Source organism: Tinamus guttatus, unplaced genomic scaffold (genome assembly GCF_059628265.1).
Source record: "Tinamus guttatus ecotype Peru unplaced genomic scaffold, ASM5962826v1 Tinamus_guttatus_pri_ptg000023l, whole genome shotgun sequence".
In the NCBI taxonomy this organism is placed as follows: Eukaryota; Metazoa; Chordata; class Aves; order Tinamiformes; family Tinamidae; genus Tinamus; species Tinamus guttatus.
Genome location: NW_028288557.1, coordinates 2089648 through 2109103, shown reverse-complemented (window position 1 = coordinate 2109103; position 19456 = coordinate 2089648). Strand labels below are relative to the sequence as shown.

The 19456-nt window shown below is 40.2% G+C and overlaps 1 protein-coding gene across 1 annotated transcript in view; it reads left to right on the top strand.

Moving 5' to 3' along the window:
• Window positions 1-19456, top strand: part of IPMK (inositol polyphosphate multikinase) — a 29371-nt gene that overhangs the window by 7279 nt on the left and 2636 nt on the right. Inside the window, exons 3-4 of the mRNA XM_088525203.1 lie at window positions 10247-10343; window positions 13864-14036. Coding sequence (XP_088381329.1) covers window positions 10247-10343; window positions 13864-14036 — 270 coding nt within the window. The remainder of the gene's footprint in view (window positions 1-10246; window positions 10344-13863; window positions 14037-19456) is intronic.

The following is a 19456-nucleotide window of genomic DNA, read 5'->3' as shown; positions in this document are numbered from 1 at the left end:
GGAACATTGCAGCAGAGGCTCTTGGTGAGTTTTAGTATTTGGCTTTCAACGCACTTTATGCCAGGTCACATACTTAACAACATGCTGAAACAGTCTGGTTTAATTCAGCAGTGCTAAAAGGGGGAAGGGAAGAAGCCTCTCAGCTCTCCTACAGTGATCTCTTCTGGCAGATGAGTTGGAACTGCGAGAAGAGCATCTGTTGAAAAGGTTAGTGCACTCGCTGTATGAGGTAAAACCTTGTGCTGACCTAGGTGCAGAGCTTGTCTCAAACATGCCAGGCTGTGCCTGAGAGCACTGTGTGCTAGCATGACTGTCTCTTCCTATTTAAGAGATAACTCTGTTCTGTACTGCACTTTTTTAAATTTGTCATGGCAAGAATGTACTGGTGCAGAAACTACTGTCCTGTTAGTGTCTCAAAGAGTGGGAGGAAGCTGGAACATCATTCTTTAAATAGGGCATCTGCTTTTGTGAGTAGTCAAGGATAGATCCTTGGACTACAAATATTTTAAACTGAGGAAGACAGAATTTACAGTTGTTGAAGCTACTGCCCTGACTACAGTTTCCTACAAGCTGTGTTTGTTTCTCCCTTTTTTTTTTATAGGAAATAGGGAACTTCTTTTCATACCATCAGGACAGCAGATAGTCTATTTGAAGTGGCAGCTCTTTTGCTGCTTACTCCTGCCATTCATTCCACGGGGCTGCAAAACCCCTGTTACTGTGTGCACCTCATGTGAGCATGACTTGCTGAAGTTAAATGTTGATAACACAGCACTAGGATTTCAGCATACCTTCTATTTAACCCATGAGGAGATGCTCCTGTAAACTTCTCTTTGCAGAAGCATTGTCCCTTTGTTCTTCTACAGCAAGTGCCTGCTGCTAGAGGTGTTTCTCCTGGAAGCTATAGAAGACTGCCCACTCTGAGGAAGATCCTTGCAATATGCACAGCTTCAACACTTGCAATTTTCTTCCATTTGCCAGTAGTTACATGTCAGAAATGTCCTTGTGATGTTGCCAATTTACAGCTTCAGGTATTGGATAGTACCAAGTAAAGTACCAGCTTAGGTACTTGCAATATCATAATGCTTCCAGAGCTGCTGTATGCAGAATCTTATCCCGATTCTCAGATATCCTTGTCCATGGTGCAGACCCTTGTGCATGGTCCATGGGGTACGGGTGCGCTCTTTGGGGACAGGAATGAAAAGGACAGAGTTATTCCCACTCATACCTTTTAATGCCAACAACCTGTCCCTCGTACCTTTACCCCAGTGCATGGGAGCTTAGGGAGCTGCTTCACCCCATGCAGTGTTGGGAAAAGAGATTTGGTCTAGTCATTTGCCCTTCTGGAGAACAAATCTTTTGCCGGTTCCAGTTAATGATGAGTCTGTAACAGCTGTAGCAGTAGTCTGGAAGTTCAGGGTTCAAGCCCTGCTGATACACACCATGAATACAAGGAAGCCATTACCATTTGAGATAATAGAAATTGTTCTTCACTTTTGTTGCATGTCTTGAAAACAAAGCCAGGATGTAAGAGACACAAATAACTCCAGTGTGTAAAATAGATTTATGTTACTTAGATTAGAGTCCAGCACTTGAAAGCTGGGAAGTAATGGTTTTGTGGTTGCCCACATAATTGTTATTCTGAGCTTTTGTTGGATGCATCATAACAGAGCTTTCAATAGGGTGATGACCTATCCTTTTTCTTTTTTATTTTTTCTTCTCCACCTTTCTCTCCATGGTGTAAAGTCAAGCCAGGAATCTGAAAGATGGGCTTTGGCCTGGAAGCTTTCTGCCCACCAGGCTCCGTCCTCTTTCAGCCCAGCAAGCACAAATCATGATAAGGCAGCCCATGTTCTGTAAACTGTTTTCTGCTAGCGATGGAAAATGAAACAGATTCGGGAAGCAGAACACGTCCTGCTTCAGGATGAATTGCCCTGTTTTGTAAACTCAGTTAGCTAGTTTTATAGTCTTGATTTAGATGATTATTTTTGACTGAAAAAGGAGTGGATGATGGCCGTAGTGCTGCAATTGCGTACTAAAATATCCTTATCCTTTGATCAAATCTCCAGCTAAGGTCCTGATTCTAAGTCTTGTATGGACAGAGATTCAAGAAATAAATGCACAGTTCTCTTCACATCTCATTTTGGTGATGCAATACCTTGCCCAAACCTTTCATTACTGTCTTAACAGTAGTACTTGGATATTGGAACCGAATCTCTTACCATGGGTCATTCTGGTACAATCAGATCTATTGCATCTCCAGAAGAGAGTGGTACTGAAATAGTACAGATTAACGGTTTGCAAGCATAGTAAACAAGTTCTGATACACCCTGCCTTGGCATAGTCTTTTTTTTTTTTTTTTTCCTTCTTTTGATGAGAGAGAATCCAGGAGAGTAAATGTGACTGAAAAATAAGAAAAAAAAAAAAAAAAAAAAAAAAAGTAGGGTTTTACTATGTGCAGATTAAGTTAGTCCAGTATTCATAGAATCATAGAATGATTAAGGTTGGAAGGGACCTCTAGAGGTCATCTAGTCCAACCCCCCTGCACACGCAGGGTCACCTAGAGCACGTGGCACAGGACTGCATCCAAGCGGGTTTGGAAGATCTCCAGAGAAGGAGACTCCACAACCTCTCTGGGCAGCCTGTTCCAGGGCTGTCACCTTCACCGTTAAGAAATTTTTCTTTAAGTTTCTGTGGAACTTTTGGTGTTTCAGTTTCTGTCCATGAGGCAGCAGTGTGCCCTCATGGCCAAGAAGGCCAATGGAATCCTGGGCTGCATTAAGAAGAGCATCTCTAGCAGGTCGAGGGAGGTGATCCTGCCCCTCTACTCAGCCCTGGTGAGGCCGCATCTGGAGTATTGTGTCCAGTTCTGGGCTCCACAGTACAAGAGGGATGTGGAGCTGCTGGAGAGAGTCCAGCGCAGGGCTACAAGGATGATCAGGGGCCTGGAACATCTGCCCTATGAGGAGAGGCTGAGGGAGCTGGGCCTGTTCAGCCTGGAGAAGAGAAGGCTGAGAGGGGATCTGATCAGTGTATATAAATACCTCAAGGGAGGGAGTGCAGAGGACGGGGATGGTCTCTTTTCAGTGGTGGCCACTGATAGGACTAGAGGAAATGGCCGGAAACTGAAACATCAAAAATTCCATAGGAACTTAAGGAAAAATTTTTTAACAGTGAGGGTGACAGAGCACTGGAACAGGCTGCCCAGAGAGGTTGTGGAGTCTCCTTCTCTGGAGATCTTCAAAACCCGCTTGGACGCAGTCCTGTGCCACGTGCTCTAGGTGACCCTGCGTGTGCAGGGGGGTTGGACTAGATGATCTCTAGAGGTCCCTTCCAACCCTAAGCATTCTATGATTCTATGATTTCCTCTAGTTCTGTCGGTGGCCACCAGTGAAAAGAGGCCAGCACCATTCTCCTCACTGCCTCCCTTGAGGTACTTCTAGACCCTGCTCAGGTCCCCTCTCAGCCTTCTCTTCTCCAGGCTGAACAGGCCCAGCTCCCTCAGCCTCTCCTCATAGGGCAGATGTTCCAGGCCCTGATCATCCTTGTAGCCCTGCGCTGGACTCTCTCCAGCAGCTCCACATCCCTCTTGTACTGTGGAGCCCAGAACTGGACACAATACTCCAGATGTGGCCTCACCAGGGCTGAGTAGAGGGGCAGGATCACCTCCCTCTATCTACGCTGGGGGTTTCCACTTTTCTGACCGTGGAATAAGTATTGCTTAAGTGAAGCCACAAGTCTATTATAAGGATAAATGTTTCGTTCTATAATGAGCTTTTGGAGAAAAGGTATATTGCTGTTTTACAGTAATTACAGCACTCCATACCTTCCTTATAAACTTATTTAAAAATCAGATATGATCAGCAGACAATGTATGAGATTGAGGAAAGTGCAGGTTGGCTCCTTAGAAGAAAAACAAACCAAAACCCAGTCTCTGAAAACAAGAATTCTAGTTCCCAAGAGGTGTTTGTGTCTTTTTTGTTATTATAATGTGGAAATATTGCACAAAACTAGGACTATGTTTGTGTGGGAAAGATGTGAAATACAGTGTATATGGCTGAAAACATTAAGTGTATTCTTGGGCATCCAGGCACAAAATTAACCAGAAGTAAATTAAAGAGTACATTAAGTATTACCCTGCCTGTCCCACTGTGTCTATAACGTGCTCTTTTAATTCCCTTAATGTTCAATAATTAGAGAGCAATTTGGTTGCAATTAGTTTTTAGTCATTTAGTATGTGTGTTTGTATGTGTATTTATCAGTCTTCAAGACAATGCAAACCGGTGAGTGAGAGGAGGATGAAAGATAGATGGTTCTGCAGTTTCATTTTCCACTGTCCATGTGTGTGCAGGACTCTGTAGAAGGTTTTTTTTTTTTTTTTTAAAGCAAGCAGAAAATATACCTGTAGGTATTACAGGAAGGCTATGTTGATGTTGGTATTCTTTTTTCTAACAACCCAAAACCCACCAATTCAGGAGAAAGCAGCAGCAAAGCTGGCTGTTACTCGGAGCCCTGGTAGACTTTCCCAGAAGCAGAAGCCATTGACTAAAATTCCTCTTAGTAAATCCAATTCCACTTTGTCTCATCTAAGAGGAGGAAAAAAAAAAAAAAAAACAGGGTTGTTATAAGCTGTGTCTGTCTTGGCAGGTGTTTTTGTCCCAAAGTGAGGGCTTGCCACTAGCAGAGGGACTTCCAGCCTGGAAGCTGAGGCTGCAAGGCCGATGCTACGCTTGTGCAGTAACCACTGAAATGATTGTTGTGGGCTGTGGTACTGAACCTGTAGGGTAACGCTACGGTGCTGGCTTGGTCAGGGTTGTGTCTTGCATGGCAGGTAGTGGAAGAAAGTTCGTGGCTCAGGATTTGTCTCCCCTTTCTGACTCTTTTCAAATGTAAAGTTAAATTTTGCTTATGTAAGTATATGTGCTTGGAGTATTTTCCCACCCCTTGTTCTTTCTCCCTTCCTAAGTTGAATCTCAAGCTATAATGCTAATTTATTTTTTCTTCTGTCCTATTCTACTCATTTACCTTGAATACTCAGGATTGTTTTAAACTTACTCCTATCTAGCTGGAGTTGCCTCAAAAATCTGCTTTGAGCAGAGAATTGAAATAAAAATATTTTAACTTCAACTTGTTTTTGCCTTTGTGTTTTTGCCTTCTGTCCAAGTTAGTATCTTGCCTTAACGTGAGAACAATTATTCATGTTGCACCACTTTGTACGTCGATGTGGTAGAGCTGTTTTTTTAGCATTAGAATTACAAATACAAGTGAGAACTGGTTGTCGCAGATGTTTTCAGTAGGGAAGTCTGATTTTTAAGTGACCTGACAACTTTCCTTAAAATTACAGGAACTCTTTGCTTGCTCGTGGTGTGAGATTTGGCACTGGGTGACTTGAGGACAGTGATGCTGCAGCTGCTTTAATTGAATGATTTGGGTCGCTGGATTAAGAAGAAAGAGTAGTGGCAAGCACTAAGTGTGTTAAAATTGTCGGCTGATCAAGGGTGATATGTTCCTTTTTTAATAAGAAAAGATGAATCGGATTATGGTGCCTGAAGGATCACGCTGGGCGCATCCAGAACGGGGAGTTCTGTAACTTCAGGGAGCTCTCAGGTTCAGGGAAGGCTCCCTCAGCTGAAGCTGAACATAAGTTGAATTTGTTGGCAAACTGTGAAATCTAGGAGAGACCAAAGGGCAAGAGGCAGTTGAGTTGTATAGAGAGAGAGGTTGTGATGAAACATGGTCTCAAATTTTACAGTTTTGACAGCTAGGCCACTGGTGCAGGAGGCCTGGCTTTCTACTCGGTTGGGTGGCTTGTGTCAGTACAGAGTGTGTGGGGATAAAGTAAATAATTTAAACTTGCTTCATTGTTAACTTGTGTTGCCCAGAAACCTTGTGTGATTGAAGAATTGGATGTGACCGTGCTATCATGTGAAGGGGGAAACAAACTGCCTGGTAGAATAGGGAGGACCACATACTTAGGTTTTGCAGAACACTTTATTGCCTTGCCATCAGAGTAAGTTGTTGCTGGAAAAAAAGAGGAACACATTGATCGGGTCTACCCAATTTAACTTGGGCCATTTTAGAGCAACTCGTTGCCCGTGGCATCTCCAGCTGCAGCTTGCAGCTCTGCTGCGGTTTGGTTCAGCATTGCTCTTGGTGTCTGTCCCCCATTGCTGCCTTTTAGCTTCTTCAGTAGAAGTTTTGCTTCTCTGGGCCAAAGCTTTGAAACTCTTCCATATCCCTAGAAATTAATCAGGGCTTACTTTGCCCTCTGCAAAGCTGACTCCATGCATGAGACTGCATATCTAGCTAGGTTCAGCCTAATTTTGACTATACAAAATTGTGGAGGTGGATAAAATGAGACTTTTTTTTTCCTTTAGAGAAAAATGACTTATTAAAAAGTATTAAAAAAAAAGAGGGAAAAAAAAAAAGGCTGTTTGATACCAGACTTAAATATCACTAAATCAGTGTATTTCTGAGAGATTTTGAAAAAGAAAAAAGTTATTTGAAACTAGGAGTTGGTTGTACACCCTGAGTCTCTGCAAGCGATAGTCCTACTCCTGCCTTAATTAAGAGCCTACGATAGCTGACAGTCAGAGGGAAATCTAGTCTGAGACTTCAAAGTTGCCTACCCAAATAGCTTTAAATGCAAATTAAATTAAAAGAGCCAACCTCTGTGCTTTATCTGAGTATTCTTTTTAAACAAGTTTTCTGTCAGTAGTGTTTTTTTCACCAGAACACTTGAAGATAAGTCTCTTTTGCCAGGACTAGTTTCCTCTTGAAATTTAAACACTTATTCTAGGCATTTATGTCACTAGTTAGCCTTTAAAAAAAAAAAAAAAGTCATGGTACTTTAAATAAGGAAAAGAACATTCGCATTTTCAAAAGCAGCTCCCTGTTTGCATTAAGAAGGAAATGAATCTGCTTGGATCAAACTTGCAAAAACAAACACAGTGTATTTTGGATTAAAATCTAAGGGATGCTAAAATTGCCTCAGAATTAAAAAGTTCTGAGTAATTGGAAATTATGACTTCATGACGTCTGTTAGATTTTCTCGAAACTGCCACAGAACATATCTGGGACACACGCTCTTCCTATGACTTAGTTGCAATAATTTGTAATGGTCGTGTTGTGAGCCCTCCAAAAATCCTGTTTATTTGCTTTTAAGACCAACAGTTATTGCATTATGTGGCTTTGATTTGTGCTCTTGGACAAAGTGAGCCTGTGTTATGAAGGATGGATACCTAGTGTGGCTGCACTGACATTGAATTATTTTGCGGTTCTTGATTTGTTGAAGATAAAAGTTTCTTCTGCTTTACTGGTAACTGTGCGTATTTTTCCTGTATGCTGGAGAAATGGACCTATCATGTGCAAAACATTTTTTTAAGCAGTTGGTTGAAATAAAACTGGAATATTGCTAATATAAATAAATCAACATGATTTAATTCTAAAGCTTGTTCTGGAGTAAGTGGTAAATTCTCACTTTCAGGGAATTTCCCGGCTTTGTTTCTAGCACAACTTGGGGCAAAAGTGCAAGGGTCGCTTCCTGTGTAGTTTTGGGAGTGTAAGGTATGTTTTGGAATGGGAGATGCGTTCAGTGCTTCTTTAGGTGTTGGGCTACAGCTGTAAACCTCATTCTGAAGTTCAGTCCTGTTTCTTTATTTTGGATTACATGCATATTTTTTTTAATCTTGCATAAACTGAATTTTTAGTCAGCTTTTGGAATGACATCCAAATGTGTGTTTTGCTACTGGATTACATGAAATAAGATGCCTATTGTTGGTGTTTGAGGTCCTTTCTAATGAGAAATGGCTCTCTCCTGCAAAGGAATGAGTGCAATTCATAAATTTTATTTTTCCTGCTTTCGCCCACCCTAGTGGCTTCCTCTGTTTATTAACCGAGTGTTTAATTATCTGACACAAATATTGCAGACTGAGTTTGGGGTCTATATTAAGGCCAAATAAGTGTTTTGTAAATGTTGTATCAGAGCCTTTAAAGGCGGCTAATTACTGCTTCTGGGAGCAAGATAACTTTCTGAGGGACAGAAATAATGTGCTTAATTCCATTTTGCTATAGTAATGATACTGAACAGTGCATTACAGTGGTGTTTTTTTCTCCTACATTTAAAATGTCTTATATTAGTTTTCCAACGAATGCTATTTCTGGAGTTTTCTACCCCATTTGTCTTTGAATGTGGGCTATTACATGCCATTGGAAATTATCTGAACACTTCACTGTTTCATAGTGTTTGAAATATACTTGCTAGGTGTCAAATACTGTACCATAATGTTGGTAATTTAAAAAGATAAGTCACAGTCTTATTATTATTTTTTTTTAATGGAAGAGGTGCCTGAGCATGTCACTCTCCTTGTTTTACTAATTAAAATTTGCAGATAAAATAACCAAACAAGCTCTTGGGTTTCCCTGTCTTCAGTTGCATCCAGTACTTCTGCTCCTTGCCTGCTCCACTACTGCTCCCAAATCTTTTCTTTACTCCTATGTCTAAATTTTTTGTCATCTTTCCCATGTAGAAGCAGTAGTACTCTGTAATGATTGCTGCCTATTTGCATTCACCGAGCAAAGGAGGGGTTGCACTGTACAACACAGTTTGCTAGCTATTGCATACTATGATAAAACAGTAAATGGTTTTTTTTTTTATACGTCTTTCTTCGAAAATACCTACAATGGGAGGCAGTTTGACCCACTGAGGCTGGGAATAGTGGCCCAGAAGTGGCACGCTGGGCAGTAGGAGGTAGTGAACTCCGATTCAGACCCAGCTGGGTCCGTGTTTCAGCTTCACTGTGATGCTGTGTGCTGTCTTTCTGCTCCCTTAAATTCATCCCTCTCTTCCAGCTGCTAAGATCAAGGTGCACTGCTCTCTTCTGGGGAAAGCATTGGTTTCTGCTGGCACTGCCTTTTGAGGCTCATCAAAGAAATGTTGCATCTGTTAGAACTAGAAGCTACTGATCGCAGGGATAGGCGAGTTTTTCGTCTTAAGAGTACAAGAATATCAACATACCAGTTTGTGATGGCCTGGAGGGGAAAAATAGGTCTGTGCTCAGCTCAGAAGAGGCATCTGCTTGTTAAACCACCCTCTGAAAAGAAAGTGGTGCATTGTGCCCCTGCCCTATAAGATATACGCCTGAGATAACACAGAGGGTGCAGTGAGAGGTGCAGGGCCACGGGGTCATGTCCTGCTGTGCGTGGATGAGTCGAGTTAAAACACAATGAGGCATCAAATCCCGCTAGCTTTGGCTGTATTAGCTTTGTAGTCGTTGCCTGGGAAGGGTGCTGTGAAGCACCACGTTACCTCTGAAGTGCAGCGGCTGATCTGAGTTAGTCCACTTTGAGGTTTTTGTGACGAAAAGTAAATATAGCATGAACCCACAGCGACTAATTTTAACCTGCTGCTCTGGGAGGCTCTGTGCTGCATCAGCGATCAGAGTTGAGGTTTGCCTTTATGTCATAGAGTAGTAGCTGAATTTCAGCCTTTTGAAGATTTTTCCCTCCCCACTGAAATCTTCATATCACAGCTATAAGTAGATTTATTCTGGAATGCCCACTGCTTTTCACAAGACAGTCTCCCACCTTGGCTAAAGGTGGGTCTTGAAGCATGAATTGAATTAACTCCATAGAACTCTTTTAACACTATTTCATTTTATTTATTTTAGCAGGTATCCTTAGGCCTCATTTTTAGTGTGCTAGGAATTATTCCTCCAGGAATATAAGCCAACTGCCATTCTCAAACATTTATTTTTCTTAGATAAGTTGCAAAATTTTGTGAAATAGTTAAAGCAAGTGAAAACAAATGTATTTGAATTGTGCATGGTCTGGGATGATTTGTTCTGGAGGAAATGAGGAACTGCTGTCCAGTATGAACTTGTATACATGACTTGTTTTTGCCAGATATCTGAGACTTTTTATGTTTTATCTCTGCCAATCCTATACAATATTAGATACAGGATAGAAGAATTGAGTCCTTACTAAATAAGCAAATATGGTTTATATTTTTATTCAAGTTAATACATGCATTATGCTTTGTTAGGGCTGGTGTATCTTTTCCACTTCAGAAATTGAAATGAAGGATGCTGTTAGGTCACCTCATATTGTGATAATCATCTTGTGTTTCTAAATGCTAAAAAGTAGAAATCCTAAGCGTATAAACAGAAAGGCTATAAGAAATGATAATTAAGGGACTACTAGAAATGTAAAATTAATGTTTTAATGGTGGCTTCCACTCCATTTATTTCAGGTTTATGACTCTGGCTGTTGTGACAGCATTCTTCTGGAGCTGCGGGAATACCTGCCAAAATACTTTGGTGTCTGGTCACCACCTGCTGCACCAAATGGTACTGTTCTAATTTTATCCATTAGCCCCAATCTGCTGAAAAATCTTTGGAGAAAGATTTTGGCATTGAGCTCTGTGTTTTGTTTGGTTTTTGCTTTTTAAGCCTGTGTAACCTGCTTCTGTTCTCCTTGCTTAGACTTTTGCCATCTTGATGCTAGAAGCCTGAAGTTTCCTTAGACTGTTGTTGCTCTACAGGTTGTGGGGACAAAGCTCCAGACAACCTTTGCACAGTGAAGTTAGTAATTCCTTGCTAAATGAACATAAAATAAGAAAATATATGTAAGAATTATTTTTATGAATATAAGAATAGATCAGTTGCCAGATCTGTTCTGCTTACTGCATGTTCTGAATTGTGTGTATTTATATATAGACACAAATACATATTGTATTTTATATACATAGAAAATATTTTTAACAGTTTATGTGAAGGAGAATTGGCTTCTATGTCTTGCCAGGGCAGAGAGGGGATGGCCACAGACATTTGTTTTTAGATAAATTTCATTTATTAGACAGTGAGGGAAGGGATATCTGCTTGGCAGCAGGTAAGAGTCTTACGTACATGATTTATTTTGGGAAGAGGGCTGAGAGTTTGAGTAGCATGGAGAGAATCCTAAACTTGCAGTAGAAGAAACAGACTAAATGAATTTTGGTCCACACTGAAGATGACCTGTGAAATTCATAAGTGTATGACAGGTAAAGCAGGAACTGGTGGGCAAAGTGGAGACCACAGGTAATATTTTTCTATAGAGAAAGGTTAAGTGACATGAGTGTGAGGCTTCTATGCTAAGACTCTAGGTAGACAGTGAAATTGCTAGCTAAATGGCATGAAATATATTAAGTGTTAATTTGAACATAGGAATGGCCATCCTTAACCCTGCACAAGAGTCATTTTGGATGATGGCAAGTACAAGCACAGGAAGATGCTGCTGCACACTTGCCTTCTGCTGACCTTTTCATCTGCTAGGCAGGAGAGAAACTAATATTCACAAATAGTGTGTCACTAAAAATGTGCGAAACTCCATTTCCTGTTCCACTGAAGTCACTTAACTAACAAAAGCCTCTGTATGGGCCTTCTGGGTCCTGTTCTGTTTTCTGTGGCATTGTAGGCATTTGGAGTGTATTAGTAAACGTGTGGAAGAGTTGTCATAAAGATGTGGAAGTGCCAAATCGAGAGATATCTGCTAAGAGCTTCAAGATTGTTTTTGCTGCCTACTTGTTGCCCCTGCTCTCCCTGACCCTCCCAAGTACCCTTATTGCTGTTTGTTGCATTCTGATTTTGTTGCCAAAAATGAGAACAGAGTAGATAAATGTAGTTTGTAACCAAATCTTTGTTTTCTCCTCTTGTTGCTGACAGCAACTAGGGCATTCTCTGCTTGCTTGCTTTTTGAGAGATGCCTTGTAAATTATGAAGTCGGATGCCTCGAGATACTTTCTCCCTTCTGACTCCATTAAGGACTGAAGGCTTCAGCCTGTGCATGCTGAAGTCCTCAGTGCTCCATGCCATACATATTTGCTCAGTTTGGGTCTTTTTTTCTCCTGCTTGTCCCCTTGGGGACTGTAATAAAATATGTAAAGAATATGTCAAGCCCCATCTTCCTCTCTGCTGAAAAATAGAAAGGGGAGGAGGTGAAGCCTCTGAGAAATGACTTGTTTAAATTCTAGAAATACATTTTGAGGAATATGTGCTGAAGCAAAGATGCAAACATCTTCATGCCTTCTTTTCTCTGCATGAGATTTTAGTTTAACCTGTGTTTTGGATAGCTTGAAACTTACTTTATTGATGTGCAGCATTTTTCCCTGGCACATGCAGTATCTCAAACTGATATTGAGGATTGTATTGAGCAGACCTAGTACTGAGCAGACCTAATAATCTGAATTGAGTTTGCAGTTAGCTAAAGATGAAGACTTAAAGAATAATTCTGAGTGAGAGAGATGAGTCATTTCTAGATAATTCACAAACTTGGCCACATAATTGGTGTTTTTCCAGAGTTAGTGTTAACTCCAAAGTGCATGTGTGTGTTAGGTTATTTTTTTTGTTTGTTTTGTTTTTGTTTTTTTGTTTTTGTATTTTTTAATAGTAATGGTTATACTTGAGTAGGACAGTAAGGGAGATATTCCAGCTTAACAGTCATGAGATGAATGTAGAATTAAATTGACATGTATGTAAACCTTTAACTGTTTTGGAGGTGCAGAGTTTTAGTGCTTTGGAGGAGTTCAGTCAAGTGAAGCAGAGGATACCCACGAGTGCTCTACAAATACTCATGGGGTCATTCAGTGGTGATGATAGCATAGTATAAAATCTATCAAGTTCCAAACAGGATGTCTTAGGTAATAAAAGCCAATTTCATTGCTTATCCTTAGGAAAATGTTTCTACTATTTAAGTAGAAATGAAGCATTGCTGTTTGTTCAGTTTTGCTTGACATGGGTGTTCCTTCCTTAACTGTATACCCCATCAAATTGGGGCACTTTGTCCTTCTTCTGCTCTTTAAACTTGAACTAACAAGTTTTCCTTTCTTTGTCAAGTCCATTTTAGATTATGGTGGAGAGCTGGAGAAACTAGGATGCTTGTGTGTATGCAGATTTCTGTATAGCTGAGGAGATAGATTTTTTTAATGGGCCATACATAAAAGAAAAATGAATTTTGTGTCAAGTTTGCGGTGGACTTTAAAAATGCAGAAGCAGATTTATGAAGAGTGTGGAGAAACTACTATGTTAATAGGGTGTGTGGACTTGTCCAGATTCCCAGTGCTTGGCAGTGCATCAAGTTTTTCCCAATCAGATTTGTCTGAGAGTTAGGTTTGTTTTCTTGTGCTAACAATCAGAGCTATAAATCTTGTTGGGAAAGTCTTCTGCTTGCATGGGGGAAAGCATAAACCCCTTTGATGAGAAACTGGTCTTAGATGATCCTTTGGAGCCTTAGAAAGCTTCCTTCAGAAACACTTGGAGTTTTGAGCGTGTGTGGTTGGTTGACTGGTTACTTTGGGTTTCTTCTCTCTCCCTGACGCCCCTGCACAACACTTGAAAATGGATTAAACAGCAGTCTGAGATTCTGAGATTCCCCTTAAATGTGTGACATGGGAAAGAGAGGGGAAATAGAGCAGAAACGAGAAAGAGGTATTTCTCTCACTGTACTGTGAGGCTATGAAATAGTAGTTTCATTTTAAAATGAAACTAAAATTTATTATTTTATTTCTGGTCCTCTGTGCATGTAAAGAAAAGGCCGTCTCCATTACAAAATCAACCAGGTGCTGGCATGCTTATTAATGTTGTGTGCTTATTAATGTTATTGGAAGTCTGCTAATGACTGAAGAGCAATAGAACTTTAGAACTCAATGTCAAGAGAATCTGTGGATGTCGATGACCATGGTTTAACCTGTATTTGAAGACAAATTTGGATGTCTTTTAAAGAACTTGCCCGATGCTAAGCTTTAAACCCTTCTACCTCTCCGCAAGAATGGAGAATTTGGGAATCCTGCTTTGCTTTCAATCTTTGTTAACTAAATATTTGTCTTTTTAACAGATACATATCTAAAACTGGAAGATGTGACCCGTAAGTTTAAGAAGCCATGTATAATGGATGTAAAAATAGGTCAGAAAAGTTACGATCCGTATGCATCAGCTGAAAAGATCCAGCAACAGGTCAGCAAGTACCCGCTAATGGAAGAGATCGGCTTTTTGGTGCTTGGCATGAGGGTAAGAACTTGTTTTGCTTTCAGATTCAGTTTATACTTTGTCCAGCAGCAGGTTTAGTGGCTTCCTGCCTCAGAGAATGATAATAATTTGAGGGGTTTATGCCAGTGAGGGGTCACCTGAATATGTTGGTAGTACTGATATCCAGGGTCACATGAATTAAGTTTCAAACCACAGCTAGTAGTCAGGACAAGTGCTTGACTTCACTACATGCAACTTGAGTTCAGAGTAGAATATGACAGATGTTGGGTTATGCTGGAATTACCTAAACTCAGATAGTTTCATTTGATTCTTCTCTCTTATCAGATATTTTAAAGATTATCCATCTTTTAGGCTTTTGGGCTTACAGTGGAGATTTAAATACAGGATCAATTCTCATAATGACTTAGCAACAGGCTGTATCCTCTCCTAATTTGTAGTCTTCATGTTTTTTAATGCACACTTGCTTCTAATGAAGTGAGGTAAGGCATTTGAATATATTTAGGAAAGAGCAGGTTAACTTTCAGCAGATGATGCATGTAGTTATAAATAGCTGCTTGCATTCTGGGTTTAAAAATGTTTTCCACTGGAAGAAAACATCTGGTGTTTTTATGCTCGAGGAACAACTGTCAATTGGAGACTAGCTTGAGATGAATCGGGACTTTCAGATGTCCATGCTAGCTCTATTACATTTATTTATTTTAGATACAAAACAAAATGAAGATTCAGTATCGTGCATAGATTACTCCTAAAAGTTCAACATAAATAAGCTTTGCAGAACTTGTGCAGGTCAGGAGCAGTTTACAGATTTCTTTTTCCCACCTGTAAGAGAGATCCCTCATGCTGAAGCGCATTCAGACTAAAGTTTTATTATAGCCTGTGGGACATGAGGGAAACTCCATAGTCCAGTGATACTCTCCCCCAGCGAAGTCTTTGATGTGCATATTCCCATGCTTTGGTTAAGCTCCCTCTGTTTTGTTTTTTTATTTTCTTTTTTTGAGCAAAGTCCTGCTTTTTCACTGTTGAATGGATGTGCTTAAAATGTTGGCATGAGGGTAAGAACTTGCTTTGCTTTCAGATTCAGTTTTTTTTTTTTTTTTCCTCTCTTGTCAAGGTTAATTGAAAGAATAATTTTCTTGCTCTCTGATGGGAGGTTTTTGGTTGTCCTTCTTGCACAGACAAAGCCAAAGCTTCCCAAGCCCTGCATCAACAAGCATAAACGACTGCAGCCGTTTTCAAGCGTACAGTTTACTTAGATAGTGGGAACACACAGGTTGCACCATTGTTTGAAATAATTCTCATATCCTGCATGGTTTTGTGCTTAATTGTCTAAGCTCTCACCCTTGCCTCTCTCTTGAGATAAGCTTTCACAGCTATAAATTATAGCTGTCAAGAGGGGGTAGTTATGTAAGACTGTATAAGGGAGAAAGGGGGAGTAGAAGCAAAAGCCAGTCAAACAGTTCAGATCCAGAAGGAAGGCTGGAGATTATAGCTTCGGATTTGGCTTAGATTGTTGCATAATCTTTCTTATCTCATGTGTAAAACAAGGTACTTTGCAGCCTTTGTGTTTTGTGACAGTGCAAAAGCGGTGCTTGCTCTCAGTGTTTTTATGCTCGCCACTACTGCTTCTCTACAACTGCCGTTGGCTGGTGTCTTTATCTTGTTACAGAAATTCACTCCATTCCTTAATTAAAACTCTTTATAATGACGGCTTTTCCCTGCACCGCTGTTTCCCACCCGGTATTTAACTGTGCAAGGTCTGTGCATCTGGCACCAAACTGCATCTCCAGAATTTCCAGAAAGATTTCAATGGGTTCCTCCTCCCTTCTTGCAGCACTTCAAGTATAGACTGGCAAGGCATGTGCTATGCTCCGTGACTTTGCCTATACTCTTTCTTTATTCTTGCAAAATTCTGCTCATAATGTAAAATATTTTCCTTTGTTGATATTTACTGCCCGAGACATGTAGCGTGCTGGATAAGGGTGCTAACGCTTGCTAGACAAAATAGTGTAACACAGTTCAGAAAAGGTATTTTGGTTTTAGTTTTAATACACTTCTGTGTATGCAAAGGATGTTTCTTAACTTCCTACTTTAGGAGGAAGGGAGGAGGGCCAAGTTACATGTGTTAGTATTTCTTATTTTATGTTTTTGTGTTTGCACAAACCACACAAGTTATCATGCAGAAGAGCTACAAACAAAAAATGTATTTATTTAGTTTCCCCCCTGCTGAAGCTGTTGAGATAGTTGATAAAACATTTGTATGTTTTGGTAAATAAGCCGTAATTTCTTTATGTGTAAATACATAATGTTTGTCCTAAGAAGCAAGTACTCTATAAATCAACAGCACTGCCAAATATACATAGTTCTGGTATTCGGGCATGTGCTAGAGCACGTTCGTTTTATTTCAGGGAATAAACATGGATGTGAATAAACACATTTGGAAAGTACCGTCATTTGAATAATGCTGATAAAGCTCAGTTTCATAGTTAGCTTTGAGGTTCCTTCCTTAACCTGTGAGGACTTAGATTTACTAAACAAGAAATTGTGGAAGTCGTGAGAGCTTAAACATAGGTCAAAACAGTCAGTTATGGTTGCAGTCAGAAAAGAACAACTGCAACTAGTTGCAGTAGCAGAAATTGGAATATATAAGAAATAACTTAGCAGTGTGTGCAGTATTAAAAATAGAATATTTTTTGTGCTGTCAAAGACCAGCAAAACGTGTGGGTTGGACTGCAAATTCTAAATAGTCACAGTAAGAATCCACAATTCCTGATTTAACTAGCATGCCTTTTTTTTTTTTCCTTCCAGAATATCTCGATTATACATAGTATTATGTGGTCTGTAGTGTTAGTGAAACATCCGCTTTAGAGTGCAGGATGGTGGTTACAAAACTCTGCTGGTACAGTCTGGCATTTATTTTTGCCTGTGCCTGTTGGCTATTTTTCTACGCTAAGGCAGATACCTCACAAAAACTGTCTTCGTGGATGGAGTTCCTAATCCATGCCACGTTCTCACAAGGTGTTTTAAAACTGACTGCGGCTTAGCCCATTTCTTTTCCTTGTCAACACCGGTGTTGTGATAACACTCATAAGGTCTGATATGGTAATAGCAATATTTAGGAGAGAAACAGCATAAAGGGAGGGGAAATAGCATAAAGATGCTATTAAATCCTGCACGTAGTGTTCATTTTTTGGCAGCAAACAATAAGGCAGCAGACGAAGGTTCCGGTTGCTCTGCGAAGCTGCTGCCTTTGGTATCCCCGGGTATCACTTCCTCCTCCCTTGCGTCTCTTCTAGCTTTTGCTTCCTGGTTCTTGCAGCCTGGCTGCGCTCATGTGTTTCACAACTGATTTGAAGGACGTGTTTCAGAAATACTTCCTTTATAGAATTTAGTGCTTATAGAATTCTGTCATCCTCTTGAGCAAATTTTAGCCATTTTTGGTACAGGTGTCCTTATGTATAACAGAAATCTTATCAGACACTAAGAAAAAAGGTGATAAGAGACAAGAGATACATGGCCTCTGTGCCCATGGTACAGAAGAATCTGCATGGGAGGAATTCACTCCTAATGAGCTGCTCCATGGACGTTCCTGGGATCTAAGATAATGTGTTAAGTTATTTTAAAATGTCTCATGGTTTAATTGCAATGTTCCAGTGTCAGTTACAGAAGCAGAGAGGCCTTGCTGTAAACCAAAAGCTTTGTGTGACCTCTAAACACACCCTTGCTTGCTCACTGTCCATGTGTGAAATAGGAGTGACTTAAGCATATCTCTGGAAAGAGTATCGGGGTGGACAACTCGGGTTGCCCTTTAAAGTCCAGCTGTGTGGAGTGCACATCTGGAATTGCCAAGTGCGAGAAAGAAGCAGATAATGTCTGTGCCATCAGCCAAAGTAGTTCCAGGTATGTGTATTTTTCCAGTCTCAGCGTAGATTAGTTGCTTTTTTACAGATGTTCATGAGGGCTGAAAACTATTTAATAAAGATTTTTGTGATAACTGTATCTCTAGCAAACAGACCAGGTTTAATGTGTATATATTTGAATTATACAGTTACTGTGTATTTAAATCCTCTGCCCTGGAAGCCTAGGGACTGCTACAGGTAAGAGTTAGAGCAGTCTGTGGATTTTTCTTCTGCCTTGCCCTGAAAGTCAATACTAAAATACTGAGATTAACATATCGCTTGGCATTCTGCATTTCTGAATGCAGATTTTAGCCTCATATTCAAAGCTGCAGTTTCGAGTCTTCCAAGCTGCTTGTCTCAGTTCTGGCATCTTGTGAGGCTTATGGGTTTTTTTGTTGTTGTTGTTGTACTGTTTTTTTTGTTGTCATACCATTTTTAAGAAATGGTACAAAAATATGTGTACATGTGCAGGCAGCAGTAAACTAACACCTCATCAGAAAGTGAAAGCTGAGTGTATGCTGAGAAAGTTGATTATCTGCAATTCTTGACATCCTGCCCTTACAGTGACCCTGCCAATAATAATAATAATAATAGTAATAAACAAACCTTGTTATCATCCTGGATTGCCCTGCGTTTTATACACAAACCTCACTGAATGGGTTCCAATCATGTGTAGTATCAACTTAAAAAATACCAATTAAGCGGTTTTCTAAGATGCTGTTTTGCAGATACCCTGACAAGTTCTTTGTCCCACCCTGCAGAGTGAAGCTTTTTGTGCAGATGGGAGGACAAACACCCCATGGTGGACAAGAAAAACTTTCCTGCTTAAGAGCTTCTTGGCAGTTTTTAGAAGCTTAGATATGACCTTATTGCTTTGTCGTCCTTTGGACAGAAATGGGCAAGTCCAGGCACTTGCGACAGCTAGGATACAGTCAGTTCAAAGGGAAGTCTCTCTTGGGGACAGGTTGGTGGTGGATTAGCGGGACCTGAGCAAACAAAAGCCTAAACAAGCAAGAAACCTGCACACAAGGAAACAGACTTTAGTCTCTTGCAACACTGGGTTTCCTCCGTTTTGCAGGGGTAGGTGAAGATCAAGTGAGAAATGTTGGAAGTTCGTTCCTCTCTGAGTATGGGTTTCTGCTCTCCTGCTTTCAATATGAGCCTTAATGTATTGCTGCTGGGTTGAGATTTTCCAAAAACGTTTCAAACTGTCGCTTCCTTTCAATTGAAAGGGCTTTAAAGAGAATTAGGAGATAGCTTTTTGGCTAAGTGGAGAATATTTTCTTGATTACCCACGTGAGTTGGACAATGTTCTCTTTTTAATAATATTGCCTTAAAAAAAAAGCTCAACGGATGGCACCCATATCCTTTTGTAACAGCTGATAGTTTGAATATTTGAATGTTTGCAAGATGGTTACATATATAAATCAGAGTGTCAATATTTGGTAATCAGTAATTGATATTACTGACCACTTTGTATAGTTAAAATGTGCTGTAATGTCAAGTAAAACACGTGTGTCTGTTTCTAAATCTATGGAATTCCAG